The 15,434-nt window shown below is 47.6% G+C and overlaps 1 protein-coding gene across 8 annotated transcripts in view; it reads right to left on the reverse strand.

Annotated features, from left to right (window-relative positions):
* dlg1b (discs large MAGUK scaffold protein 1b) overlaps positions 1-15,434 on the reverse strand; it is a 97,915-nt gene that overhangs the window by 16,349 nt on the left and 66,132 nt on the right. For 4 of the 8 annotated variants that reach the window (XM_085440199.1, XM_085440205.1, XM_085440207.1 and 1 more), the window contains one exon: positions 341-436. The exons of the other annotated variants lie outside the window; for them this stretch is intronic. In XM_085440199.1, coding sequence (XP_085296325.1) covers positions 341-436 — 96 coding nt within the window. The remainder of the gene's footprint in view (positions 1-340; positions 437-15,434) is intronic. 8 annotated transcript variants of the gene reach the window in all.

Below are 15,434 nucleotides of genomic sequence, written 5' to 3' on the forward strand. Positions count from 1 at the left end.
AGAAAATCAATCAAATCCAGTCGTGCAGGAGGGGAGAAGCTGCTCCTTCACCTCGTCTTCCTCGTCTACTCTGACTCTCGCTCGCTCGCCCGGGAGGAGACAGATGGGCTCTGAAAAGTCAAACGGGGGGAGCGTGGCATTCCTCCCGCTGTTTCTATCTCTAATCTGCTCACTTCATCAGCGCCACAGCTGGACGGCCGACACTGAAAACCGAACTCGACAGAAAGCCGCAGAGCCAAATGAGAGAGGAGGGAAGTGAGGATGGAAGGAGGGAGGGATGGAGGGATCGAGCAGAGAAGAAGGAGAGGAGGAAAGTCAAAAAGGAACAAAAAAAGGAGACCTGTGACGTTGGAGGGATGGCGGTGGTCTCGGCTGGGATTGGCAAGATTGGGATCACGGGGATTATGGGTGAGGAAGGCGGGGCGGCCTCGGCCTGCTGAACAATAGCATGGTGAGGGGTCAAAGGTTAGACACAGATGAACAGCCGGTGAAGGAGGAGGAGAGGATGTATATGTGTATGTGCATGCTGACTGATAGGGGGCGTTCGTTTAGGTCGAGCCGAGGTGCCAGATGGGAGGAGTTTGACAGAGAAGGACCGCCAAGTGTCAGAGAGGTCGGCCAATCACAGGAGGTCACTGTGTGAGTGACACCTGACGATCCTGATGTGTCAAACTCGCCCATCTGCTGTTCTGAGGATTAAAGCCATCTCTCGTGTGTGTGTGTGTGTGTGTGTGTGTGTGTGTGTGTGTGTGTGTGTGTGTGTGTGGTAAATCCTCAGTCCCTCGGTACAGCTTCAGCAGGGGGCCGATGTCCTTTATGTCATTACTGAAAAGCAGCGGATATTTCAATCTGGGAGCTTTAACCCCGACAGCCAGTGATGACATTGGCACAGACCCTCAAAGGTCAAAGGTCACAGCTGTATCTGCGACCTCACGTCCGAGTTTCTACTGACGCTAAAGAAGCGCTCAAACCGCACACCCACATGTTCACCATGACGTCACTGATCGTTTCACCTTCAACTCCCAAAAATCAAACGAAGAGCTCGAGGACCGATTTCATTCAGCTCCAATAACACGATCAGCTGGCAGGTTTACAAGTAAATATCTGCAAACAACGTTAAATAAATGTACCTGAACAAATTAAGACACGCCTCTTTGCTCCACATTAAAACTACGATAGCATCGTCCTCGCTGCTGTCGAGTTTCAGCTCCGACTCAGTCTGGCGACACTTTTTGCTGAACGCGTTTCTATTGTGGTTCTATTGTTCTCACAATGCTGTCGAGCGTAACCAGCGTCGCCTTCAGGCCGTGTTTTTCACTCCACAGCAGCCTCTTCATTTCATGATGGGCCCACTCGGCATTTGATTCAAAGGTGAACTTGGTAACTGGTTTTAGTGGAAACATCATCACTGGTCTGAACGAGCCAGCAGCTGGCCAATCACATGCTGCGTATTAGACGTCAGATGTCTCGTTGCAATGCTACGTGCTGCTGGGGAACTACAGCATCTGACGGATGTGTTTTTGACCTGAACACTGCAGAACAAGCTAACTTTAACTAGCACCAGCGCTCCCCGACAGCAGCAGCCTCCGCACAATCTGCCCATGAACGCCACACCGGCAGCAGCTCCACTCGTTTGTTTCAGCTCGAGAAACAAACAGCCTTTAAAAGAGTGGATCGTCTTTCTACTGCAGCCATGCTGCTGTTTATTCATCTACTAAGAATGAAAATACACAAAATAAAACCTTTGTAAACTGTTCAGACACAACCCATAAATGTGTGTGATGCACGTGAATTAAATGAATTAAAAAAGGATTTTTTAGATCTTTTTTCTGTTTCCTGTTTCAGTCAAAGATTTTCTTTCACGTCTACGTGTAATTTAACACCCCTGCGTGCACATGAAACATCACAGAGGAGCGAGCGGCGGCCCTCACCGCTGTGACCTCTGTTATGCAACAGCAGGACCTCGTGAAGCTGCTGGCAGGAAGCGCCGCTGCGTTTCCAAGAGGCTTAATTGTTGTGCTGCAGCAGCAGAACCCGGAGCCCGTGGAAAACCAACAGCCGCTAAAATTAGCCCCGCACATCGACCGCATTGATCCGCCAGCCCTACTTCTGCGGCTCCGCTCGCCAGAAAGCTGCTGACAACGAGGCTTAATTACTCCCAAAAGACACAAAACTGGTTTAACAAATGCAGCGACACAGAGAGGGCAGAGGTTATGATTTCATCTATCAGAGAGCGATCGACGATACACCATCAAATCCATAACAACAACCAAAACCAATCAGACGCCCAATACGTCAATCGATTTATTGACCGATCAGGTTTCCAAGCTGATGTTTGACCCCGATGAACTTACACCACTGACATAACATCAGTCCTTCATGTAAATATCATTAACACAGCTGAGCCCACCTGGAGTTTATAAAATTACACAATTAGTATTTTTAATTTTTCTCTCAGAGACTTTTACAGTTGATGATTTTACCTGATGACATCTTTTCCACACGACCCCAAACTTATCATCGCAGTCTGTATATAAAAGATGGACGGCCTCAAACTGACCATTTTCACCATCTTGACCTTCAGTCAATGACATGGTAGCCCCGCCCTGAATGTCCCGTTTTAGTCCTTTTAACTTTAATGGTCCTTCATCTCCAACACGAGCACCGCGTTTTATTCAACAGGACACAAAACTGGAGCCTGAAACCATGAACTCATCAGCGGAGTCTTAACCAAGGTCAGAGGTCAGAGGAGTCTCCCCCTGCTGGTTTATTACAGAGAATCTATGTCCTGCTTTCAGTAAATGAGGCACGTGTGTCACTTTAGTCTTCAGTGTACCAGCGAAGCCACACAGATCAAACAACCCCCCCCCACTCGAGCCCCTCGTTAAAAGTGTAGCTGCAGTTTTTTCTTAGCTCACTGCATCCATAACATGGATCTGAATGTCCGCTGGTGGGAGGAGCCACAGACGCTTTGGACCGAATCGGTGATGAAGCCATAACGTAGCGACGGTGTGACCACAGACCACCACTTAAAGATGGGAGCTTGAAATGTGCAGCAGATGAATCCCCAACCAAAACACGTGGATCACACCATTGCTCATGTATTCGGTCGTAAACAAGACGAGCAGCTGGAGAGTGTTTAAGTATGGATTTAAATGTGATGGCAGGGTGATGTGGCTGTCACACGTGGACAGAGTCCATCGATTCTCCGTGTAGTAACTCGATCTGACCGACCGCAGGTCTCATTCACACACACTCCTGCTACAACACTGTACAAACTGCTCTGCGTGTCACCACAACCACCATCACCAAAACAGCCAGTTCTCCGATGTGACCTTGAACTCACCACAGCAAACAGGAGTTTTGAGCAGCAGCAGGTTTTAGTCTGTTTCATATAAAGACTCTGACACTGAGTCTCCTGAAACCTGACTGTAGTTTTTAGTCTCAGCTGATTTTACTGAAACTCTACAAACATCAGCACTTGTTGATCTGACTCTGTGCTACAATCTGTGTGTCCTTTAGAAATCAATCAGTGGTTAAAGGGGAACAACCTCCATCCATTCACCCGCCCACCGTCGGCTGCTCGTTTCTGTGGAACAGCCTTTAGCTCCCACTCTCCTTTCTAACAAAGCGATCTTTTACTTCTTTAAACGTACGGCGCTCAATCGACAAAGTTCTAGTTCCCGCAGTGGAAAAAGTAAAAATCTCTGAACAGGTCACATGATGTCGCTACCTTGCTGTAAGCGAAGGGCACCCAGGAGATCTCCTTCCTGGCGCTCTTGAGGACTTTGGCCGTACTCTTGGTCGGGCTTTTCTTCACACTGTCCCGCAGGTTGAGGAACCGACTGCGAGCTCGACAGGACGCTGGCACGGTGCAGGCGGTGAAGGTCGACAGCGACGCCTGGACCTGCGGGTGATTGAACGACTGTTGCTGCTGCTGTCGGTGGAGCTCGATGGCGTGCTGCCTCTGCAGAGGGTGCAGGTGGGCGATGGACTCTTGTAAGCTGGCGTTGACCCGCGGCAGCTTCTTCTCGCCGTTCACAGCTTTAGACAGGAAGTCCTGCTGCAGGTAATGAGTGGTCATCTTCCCAAACGGAGGAGGAGGAGCTGGGGGAGGAGGATAAAGAGTAAATGAAAGATGCTTCCTTCGAGTCCAGAATGTCCAACGCCTACGACGAGACGGCGATACTTCCAAACTCTGCCGTGTTACTCCACCTCCGGCACCACAGCGCAGTAACACTCCCTCTCTTCTCTCCCGGCTCACCCCTCCCTGCCGGCTGCTCTTTCTCTGTGACACCCTCCCTCTCGTCTTCTCTCGTTCTCCTGCCAATTAATCGGCTCCAGCGAGCGAGGCACATGTCAGCGCGAGGGGGGGTGACGGGCAGCTCCACTCGCTGCATGAATAATCGATGCTGCCCCCGGATTCAGACACAGCGGCGTGCGTGTCAGCAGCGAGGGGGGAGTGCGACGAGGACTCCCGGTTAGCGGCAGGCGGGCAGGAAGCCGCTTTAAGCCTCTGCTGTAGAGAAAAACCCGACGATCCTCACAGGCTGCTGCGTCTCCACAGAGCTCCACCTGAAGCTGGAGGTGAAAAACATGCAGGCCTTCTCTCTTTTCACTTAAATAAAATCTGCACCGTGACAGCAGCGTGGACGCTCCTGGTGGATATATACTCCATCAGACCTCCACGGCCTGGTTACAGGTGCAGCTCTGCAGGAACGTCGCTCTGACACTGTGTTTTCCTCCAAGTGAGGTGATAAATTATTCACATTTAGCAAAATATTGTTGAAACTGCCCACAGATTATGTTGGAAACACTTTTAAAAATGCCAAACTGTCCCAAAGCTACATAAACAAAAGATCTTGGCTCAGAAATCATAAATGCAGATTTTGTTTCCTGGGATTTCCTGAGTGTGCATGAGGAGAACGAGCTGCAGCAGATAGAGACGTTTAACACTGAAATCTCACACTTATACCTGCACATCATATACTCTGACATTTCCACACCAACATCCAAAAACTGCGTTTCACTGAAAATAATCAAGTCTGTACCAAAACTCAAAGCTATGAACGCACTTCCTGTTGTGGCAGATGGTTCATTATATGGACTCAGAGCATTCAGGCTCGTTGTGAACAGACAAATTAATTATACGACAGAATAACCATCGCACAGGAGGCGGCGTGGGGTTCATTGGACGGAGGTTTGATTTCGTAAATGGATGTAAAATAGCCGAGCGGCCAGAGCCAACAGTGTGTTCTCCCCACAGTCCCCGAACGCCTCACCTTCATTTACGACGATGGAGAGACACCTCGACTTTCTACTGGTGTAAATCTGCTCATACGACGCCGTCATGGAGGCTGAGCCACATGATTCACAAACAGCAGAAAGTCGACGCACCGAGTGTGTCACAGTAAACAAACACATCAGGGCTCATCTCTCTGCTCCTTCATCACCCAGCGTTTACAGCCACATCACGACTCCACGGTGAGGGCCGAGGAGAAGCACCAAGGATCTGCTGGAGATTAGGATTAAACTGCTGCTGTGTGTCTGCAGCTCCACCTACAGGCCACTCACGTCAGCACACGGCTGCACTGTAAACAAACCAGCGATTCACAAATACCAACAGCTTTTCAATGGCACTGCTTGTTCTACACAACATGGGTGGTTTTAGTCATGTAAAGGAGCTGTGGAGGATTAACCTAAGTAGTCTTCCTCCTTCCTCGTTAATGTGCAAATTTATGCAGCAGGAGCTCTGAAGTCTGCTGCAGGGAAAGTGGTTTATACAGACTAAAGCTTCTCTCGCCATCCGTTCTCCAACACTAAAGAAAATATTAATCTCAGGTGTGAGAACACAACACCCGGCCTCCAAAATAAAAGTCTGGCTGAAGGTGTGAACAGTGCAAACATCTTTATCCACATCACAGAAACCGAAAGTGGCCCCATTTTAGAGCTGGGCGATATAAGATTTTTTCATATTGGGCGACCGTGGCTCAGGGGGTTGGGAATCGCATCTGTAACCGGAAGGTCGCCGGTTCGATCCCTGGGCTCTCTGTCCTGGTCGTTGTGTCCTTGGGCAAGACACTTTACCCTACTTGCCTACTGGTGGTGGCCAGAGGGGCCGATGGCGCGATATGGCAGCCTCGCTTCTGTCAGTCTGCCCCAGGGCAGCTGTGGCTACACCTGTAGCTGCCTCCACCAGTGTGTGAATGTGAGAGTGAATGAATAGTGGTATTGTAAAGCGCTTTGGTTACCTTGAAAAGCGCCATATAAATCCAATCCATTATTATTATTATTACTATATCACGATATGTTTTTTTCATTTCAGGCGATAACGATATCTATCACGATATAAGCCAAATAACTATATTTGTAAGATTTAAATGTGCCGTTGCTCACAAGTAAAATGTGAAATAATCAGCAGCTTGTTTTTATTTAAATATTTATTTCCCATAATAAGTTCAACAGGGTAGATGTACTTAAGGAACATGAGACTTTTTCAGATAAATAAAGGCAAATATTGCAAACTACACAAAGGCAGCCGCTAAAGCGTTTAAGTTTCAAAATAGAACAAACGAAACAGACTAAATTGTCAATTCCACTTAGAAACAAAATATTAATTCTAAAAATAATCTTAGTTTGTTTACAGAAGAACAGACAAAACTGACTAACTTTTGTCAATATCAAATAAACTGAGAACTAAAAGGAAATTCTCAATCTGTCCTTGTTGTATAGCTGAGCTTTTCAAACAGTTTTAACAGTTACTTTATTCTGACAAAAGCCAAATGACGAATTAGCGCTTCCAGTCAGAGACTGAGCTGCACCGCTTTATTGTATTTCCAGACTTGCGTTCGGCACATTTACAGTGCAGCTGCTCTGTTTTTGTCAGACTTGAAATAGCAGAAATACCTTCACACTACGGAACTTCTGTGGCTCTTCCACTCGACAATCTCTCCGGCGTTGGAACCATCATCTGTTTTATCTTCGGTAACCTTCGGTCACGCTCTCAGTTGATTTTTCTCTAGTCGGCACGCTCATTTCCTCCATTACCCGGGCGGCACGGCGGCTGGCTGCTTGCCAAACAAATACGTGCGGCGCCAGTGAATCCATCCTACCTGGCAAACCATCCTACGCGTTGTTTCTGCGCACAACACGAAATTCAGTGGCAAATTGTCCTACCTTTGTGAATATTAGCTAGAAAAATACTCTGACCGGTAAAATTAACTGCCAAACCAACCTACCTTTGTGAATGTTACCTACAAGCATACTTTAACGGGTAAAATGAAGTGGAAAACCATTCTGGCTGTATGCATATGAGCAACAAGCATACTCTGATGGGCAAAGTTGGGTGGCAAACCGTCATACCTACTTAAATTGATGCTGGAATTGCTCTGTGACAGCAGAAATGTGCATAAACTACTTACGGTAGCATGTTTTGCCAAAGTAGGATGGTTTGTCAGAACACCGGCTTGGGACTTGTGCTGTACGTAATAAGTCACGTGACGTGACGCTGCGGCTGTGATTGGTTCGGCTCTGCGTTACTTAATTTGGATTGGCTGGGTTTTTTTTGTTTTTTTTAAGAGGACGAGAGATGAGGCCTATCGCAATAGTTTAATTTTTCTATCGAGAAAAAGTTATTTCGCAACACATATCGTTCTATCGCCCAGCTCTACCTCATTTCACAGGAAACTGCAGGAACACAGCAGGTTATCAGCAGAACCGTGGAGGCCTTTTACGACCAGCTTTAGGAATGATCCATTTGATTTTGTGCTTTTACAAAACGACATCATCTGCATATAGCGATAGTTTCCGGCCTGTTTGTGTTACTCCATAACAGCAGCAGCCAGAGGATGTGAGATATTTCTGTCACGATTTCTGCTGTTTGCTTTTCTTTATAAAAACTAAGAGAGAAAAAATCCGCAGATTTGTGTTCAGTGAGTTAAAACAGATTCACGGACTTAACTACAGGTGGGTCAATCGTGCTTACTGAAATTCCAGAAAATTACTTCAGAACGAAATCATTTCAATTCTGTTCAGGTTGGTTCAGTTTGAGAATCAGAGAATCCCAACACCACCACAATCCCCCGTTAGCAAATATTTGGCAACGACTGAGAAGAACCCCGTTTTATGGGTGATTGCAGCGTTATCACTGAAGTAGCTGACCCCATGTTGTTAGGGTTTACCTTCAACTAGGGGTGGGCGATGGAAACGATAGAAACCATATAAATTTGGCCAACGATAGAGATTTTGACTATACCGCTCTATCGCGATAGCGCATGTTGATGATGTCATCAAATTGCGCCTGTTTTGATCGAAAGCATCGCAGCGGCTAAAACCATTATCATCTGCAAATTATGGCGATTGACAGTCACAGCAAAGAGATGAAGCACTTTTAAAATAAGGGGAAAGCGAAAAACCGCGCTTCCTCCACTTCCGTAACATTGATTCATTAATGCTGAATTCTCTCGCAGCTGCTCTGTTCCCATGTTGTTGCAGTATATTAATAACTAACCTCGTATTGTGGATGGATTATCTCAGTTGTTCCCCTGACTGAAGTTTGCCCGGTGTACAGCATCCTGCTATGCGATTTCATTTGTCCCAAACCACCAGAATCCCTCACGTTAACTTTTAATGAGTGGAAAAAAGTTGGCGTTCATCCTCCAGCTTCACTGTGCTAAAGTTATGCTAACATAGCTGTGTCGCTAGCAATCACGTAGCACAACATGTTTAGGTGGAAACTAGCGAGCGTACTTCCTGTTAACTTCTAACTCCGTTAAATTGAATAAATTCTGTTTTCATGGATGTTAAACTTAATTGTTACACCTGCTAAAGCAGCAACGCTGATCGTTTTATTACAGATGAAAGAATTGTGTTGACATGAGTCACACCTGACGGGACAGGAAACAGATTACAGCCATGAATCAGAGCTCCGAGTCACGTCTGGACTGCTCTGCCCGAACACTAAACAACCCACGAGGGAACAGAGGAGTAGAACTACCAACCCACCCAGGAGAGTCACTTTGGATCTGACAGTAAAATCTTCCATTTAACAGTTCAACTGTCAGAATGAAAGATGAAAGATTTGGACTTCGGTGATGTCTGGATGTAATTAGAGTAACTTTGACATGAACACAGACCTGCATCAGGTTCGCCTGCCAAACAAAGTAACGTCTGCTGCTCGGGGTAAATTAAACCGTGCATTTCAACAGCCCCGCACCAAACACAGCACTTCAGTCATCACGTCACATTATTACTCTTTCCTCACACTGTGCTCATGTACAACAGTCATTAATGGTGCTTTTAGCTCTGTTTGCCTGCTGGGTGTCATATCTCTCTCTGAAGAAAAGCAGCTAATGATCGTCTGACAGCTGCAATCTCACCATGACTCACAAACTATAAACAATCAAACTTTCCCATCATCAGCTCCAGTCCTCATCTCACCTCCTGCGTGGCCTCTGATCCAGGAGTCGTCACAATCAGCTCTGAAACTACAAAACTACCCGAGGTTTGATTCCAGCTGTGAGCTCGCTCGTCGGCGTGATTGTTGGGCTGTGACGTTCGTGTCAACAGCTGGATTATCACCACTCGTATTATTTTCCATGAAAATGTTGTCCGCTGACTTCATTTACCTAATTATAACTAAACTCACACGTCCATCTGTAAGTGGTTTATCTCAGTCTACCATTTCCACAACTTTATGTCACCAACCTCATGACAACATTTCAGCCAATCAGCATTCGGACTACGCACCGATGATGTGCTGCTCGCCCCCTGAAGAACCACACCTGTGCATTTCACATCATTCCTTTCTGTGTGTAGTCGAAGAACAATGCTAACCCACAATGACCACGAGTCTGACTTCAGACTCATGTTAACATGTTTAAGAGTTGAATCCTGCCAGGACCTCCTGATGTGACGATGAGAACAGCAGGAACGATGAAGCAGACACTGATGAGATATTTGGGTCACAGGTGAATCGGCCTGTGGACAGAGCCCACAGTGGCAAACATTTCACCCACTGCTCAGCGTTTTACTGGAAAATAAAAGGATGACTTCCAGTCTCTTTCTCACAGTGAGGATTACAGAGTAATATTAACGATGCTACGTTGTCAGGTGTCGTAGGAACGGTATCAGAGATGGAAAAGTTGGATCAGTGCGTCCCTGGGAAGTCCAGCGTGTTCCCGTTTGTAACAGAGTCTGATCCTCCACCCGGAGGCAGCACGAATAAACTGAACATCAACATATGATCCGACTCGGGAGGCGTGAAAGCACCTGAGGGGAATTATCGCCTCTTTAGCTGCTAAACGATCCTCAGCTGGTTCGTTGCCACCGAAAACGCCTTCCACATCGTCCAGGCGTCGCGTCATAGCCCGCTGTAACCATGACGCCACCCGTTACAACCTCGCTGTGATAAAAATACAGCTGCAGACGAGCATGTATGTTAACGTATGAGTGTGTGTGTGTGTCAGTAAACGGGGGGAGGTGGTCGGGTAGCGCTGTGTGTCAGGAGCCTAGAGGTTGCTAGGCAACGCCAGGGAAGGCATGTGCTACTGCAGGGGTTCCTCACATCTGCCCAGAACATGATGCTGCTGTTTATGCAGGTAAACCTGTTCAGCGTAGCCACACAGAGGCAGAGAGCGGGTCAGGGAAACCTGCACAGGTACGACACCAACACGGACCCCCGAGACTCCGAGCGCCACCTCGTCCTCGCCGTCAGATTCAAAGCACAGCTCTGGAACATTCACACATTGAGACGACACGTTAATGTAAAAACCCGCTCACGGCCGCTGCAGCCATATCAACAAATCACCTCAGTGACACACACACGCGCTGCCGCATGTTCTTTATCACGACGTAAATCTGCTGGATGCGGATCGAGAGCGTTTCTGGACCAGATGTGAGCGTTTGTGCGCGAGCCGACACATGACGCAGCAGCAGCAGATCTCCTGTTGCAACTTTTACACATCAGCCAGCAGCGTCACGCAGCAGACGGCCCGATCAATACGTTCACCACACACACACACGGGGGAGTGCATGACCGTATGAACACACGTGCTAGGAAATGAGTCACGCTGCACGCTGCAGCACCTCCCCCTACCTCCTAACCTTTGGGAGGATTTATTTTCCTCATAGGTGGGAGGTGGAGGAGCTGGAGGAGGGGGGGGCGACCTACCAGTAGGCGCCGGTGGAGCCGCTTGGTTCTCCTCAGGGTGCCCATGATGCGGCGGCCCATCTTTTTGGCGTACCACACAGAGTTGAGCATGTTGATGCCGCCACTGCTGCTGCGCTGAAGGTGGTGTGTCGCCTCCTCTGCGCCTCCTCGCTCCTGCTGCAGGCTGCGGGGTGGCAGAGGTGGTGCTGGCTGGAGAACAGACGATGGGAGGGGGCTTCACTCCACCTTGGGTCCCCCCCCCCCCCCCCACCCCACCTCCTCGTCTTCTTCCTCTCAGACACAAACAGGGAGGCTGCAGAGGAGCCGACGGAGGTGACCGGGAGATGAGCCGAACCGCGGTCGTCCTCTTCCTGTCAGCGGGGATAAACGCTCGTCGTGGCGCGGGGGTGACGGGGGGAGAAAGCGCGGAGCCTCTGGGGGGGGATTAACGTGGCGACGGGGTGAGAGAGCATCGCTCGGCAGCCGGTCGGCGAGCCTCCGTCTGTGTGGAGCAGACAGCAACAGCAGACTGCAGGGCTGACGAGAGGACGAGCGAGAGAGAGAGCGTGTGTGTGTGCGCGCGTGCGTGCGTGCGTGCGTGTGTGTGTGCGTGTGTGTGTGTGTGTGTGTGTGTGTGCGTGTGTGCGCGTGTGTGTGTGTGTGCGCGCTTAAAGAGAGCGCAGGCAGGGAGGAAGTTGGTCCTCTGATCTCTTCTCTCTGCAGTCTGGAAACCTCACACAGTCTTCCTCCTCCTCCTCCTCCCTCTCAGCGGGGTTGGTCCAGCTGACCTTTGTCCTACTTCAGACTCCGAAAATGAGTCAGCAGGGAAGACTCCGAGTTTTCCCGGTGTGGAGATCACAGGAGTGGCGGTCACGACAGCACAGTGAGTTCATTTAGAGCAATGGTGGCAAACATGTGGTGCTGGGGCCAGAAACAGGCCACCCAGGGTCCAAATCCGGCCCACAGGAACATCAGAGATCAATGGACGTCTGCACGTCTCAAGGAGACCACTTTTTATTTCTGTAGCGCAGCATTGATATAATTTTGATAAATCTAGAATACAACATTTTTCTTTAGTCATTTAAATGTTATAGATTAAAAACTATGATTTATAACACGCAGCTGTAACCTGCACTCATCATTTGTTTTTAAATGGCTGTTATTATTCTGCAATTTTCACTTCATTACGTGATTTTGTACATTTTCCTTTTAAGGTCATAAACCTGAGAACAGGAAGTACAGATGAGTCCAAGTCTGTCACATGATGAAGCAAAGTGTCCGTTTCATTAACATGCACCGTCAGCATCAGAGTCACATCACTCTACGTCAGCTCTTCGTTCTTTACTGCCTGCTAAAAAAATATATCCGTATGTAAGTGGTGCTAGTCTGAAGGCTGGGCCAAAATGTCAGTCTGGTTTTATCCACCTGCTCGCCTGCTTCCTTTTGTCCAAACGAAATAAATGTTTTCTTATTAAAGTATGGTGCATATACTGCATTTAAAACTGTCAAACAGCTTTAATTTGTATAATGTTTACTAGATTGATATCAAGAGTCTAAAGTTGTGGTCATATTCTTAATAAAACAAGACTTTCTGGTGAATCATGTTTGTCTCAATTTTAGTCCTTTAAAGGTTTTCTGCTGTAAGCGCCGTGTTGGGCCTGAGGTCACTGATGAAAACAGTGATTAAAAGCTTCTCTTACAGACACTAAACCTCTGACATGGTGTCCCACCAGGCTCTGCCCAGGACACGCCTTTCAAACAGTTACCTGATCCATAAGCCAGAGGAAACACACCTGTACGATGATGACACCCCGCTTTACGTAGCAGCTGATCCTGATGACCTGAGGCCACCGTGTCCTTTAAACCAGGCTGTGGATGAACCCCAAAGACCAAACTTCATTTTATACAAAGAGAAGAGAGCGATGAGTCAAAAGCTTCACATTTATTTGATCTTAAGATGAATTTAAGAGTAAATATGTTGAGTAGAAGTTCTGAGGTCAAGACTCTGAGTTGTACCGAGGTTTGGATTTTTCTTTGTTACTCAGTTTGTTGCACACTTTCACCGTTTCTCGATTACACGAAAACTAATGAACCAAAGTTCCTGAAAACTGAATCGGTACAAACGGGGCAAAAGGAGGAGCACGTTTGGTCCAGATGCAGAACATAGTGTTTAAGGGAAACATTGAAGCCTGTTTGCAGCAGAAACCTTAGTTTCAGGAGAGAAAACCTCAGTAAAACATGTTAGAAATGCATTTTTTTAAATAAATTAATAAATTATCTCACTGATGTGATGAAGAAGAAAACCTGGCACATAAACTTTAAACTCATGTAAGTTTCTGTCTGCTGTGAGATCGGCCACTCGTGTTTCTTCTTACAGTGTACGAGCCTATCATAAATGCTTAAATGAACACGTTTTCCCCGCCATCCACGAGTTTCCCGCTCATGAAGACGTCCGCACCGACATTGAACGGTTTCCCTGAAACTTCATAAAGCTTTAAATAGAGCTGGCCCGTCCTCCCCGGACCGACGTGCAGCGGAGACGAAGGAGCCCTCGTTTCATGAGCTCTGCTGCTAAATATACTTGAGAGCAGCTGTAAATCTTTCTGTTGGGGACGAAGAGGAGGGCAGCTCTCCATTTTATCATCACCCCCTCACAGTGTTACTGAAAGCCTCACTAAATCGTTCCTTGTCCTTCCGTGCAGGTTCACCCCTCCTCCTCCTCCTCCTCCATTTTCCTGCCGTCTGGATTTTCTTTGTCGACATTCATCTCCTGTGTTGCCATGGCGCTGCTGAGGACAGCAAGTCGAGTGAGAGGTGGAGAAAACGAGATGAAAAAAAAAATGAAAGGGACAATAAACACAGGGGCGTACAGTACGTCCTCGCGGCCCTCGCCGTCTTTGTGGGATGTGACAGTCCATTTGCTGCGTTATCGCCGTGGAGGCGGTGGAGATAGCATCCACCTGCTGACGTCAGGCAGGGCGGCCGCTGCAGATCAAACGTTTAAGAAACAATGAAGAGCTGGATGAAGAGATTCCTCCAAAGAGTGTTGGAGGTGCTGAAGAGTCTGAGGCACAAACAGCTGCACGGATCAGGGCCAGAACCCCCCCACCTCTGTTCTTTATCTTTGGACAGTTGCAGGTAAAACATGTGGAAAACAAATCAGTGACATTCAGTAAAGCTGCGGGTCAGCGGGAATCGAACAGAGACCTGCTGCTGACTCATCGGCACGCCTGCCAACACAGGAAACTCCTGCAGTTTGCAAGACCCTCAAACTTCACTACAGATAAGTTGTGCACACAGCCAAGTTTGCGGTTTGGTCTACCGTTGCTCACGTTTCCTGCACTCTGCACATTTCACTCTCAGCTCCAGCTTCACCACCAAACGTACCACAGCAACCAGTGAGGAGTCGAGATGTGTGCGGCTCTTTGCATGTGCGACATGAAGACTTACAGATTCACAGGTGTGAGCTTGTAGAATGAATACCTGTTAATGCACACACTGAAAACAGAAACGTCTCCACGCTGAAGACGATGTTTAGTCCTTTTAAATCGACCTCGGGTTAGAGCTTGGTGCGGGTCGTTTGTGCAGGTGTGATTGAAAACAAACCGAACCGCAGTCAAAGCTACAGGTTTACAAACTCATCGACCGGATCAGAGCAGAGCAAACGACCCACAGGTGAGAAAACGGCCTGAGATCACTTGTGTGACTCAAAACATGCAGGACTTCATCTGCACTGAGTCACTGAGACAGTCAGCTATTACACCATCACCCTTTAACCCTTTAAAGCCGGTCGGAGCAGCACGCTACGTTTTGGTAACTATTTTTAAATCCCTGTAGAACCAGAACCACGTACCTAGCTCAATAATTTTTTTTTTTTTGCATATGAAACCGGAGGAGTTGTACTTACATCTGATGCCATCAGCTTGTCCTCGGTCACGGTTTCCTTCCACATAAAGCTTTGCAAAAATTACATAAAAACCGCAGTAACAAAAACATAATATTCCAGAAACACGCTTTGCTGATGAGCTGTTTGTAACACTTCCTAGGTTGGAATAGACGTCAGCGCGAACTATCGCATGTCCGCCATCTCCTGGCCGAAACCGAAATGTAGTTTTTTGGGTTTTTTTTATTTACTTATGGGCCTTATAAGCCTATACTGGTGTTTTAAAAAGTCATGCTGGACTTCATGCTTTTCTGAATAGTTGCTGGGATGCTTAGAACAGAAATTGCACTGCTTTAAATAGTTTATTTTGATGCACCTGCTGTTTTCTTTGCAAATTTGCAT

The sequence above is a fragment of the Copadichromis virginalis genome, linkage group LG18 (assembly GCF_057382275.1).
Source record: "Copadichromis virginalis isolate Kocher_CV1m ecotype Utaka linkage group LG18, C_Virginalis_male_GT1.1, whole genome shotgun sequence".
In the NCBI taxonomy this organism is placed as follows: Eukaryota; Metazoa; Chordata; class Actinopteri; order Cichliformes; family Cichlidae; genus Copadichromis; species Copadichromis virginalis.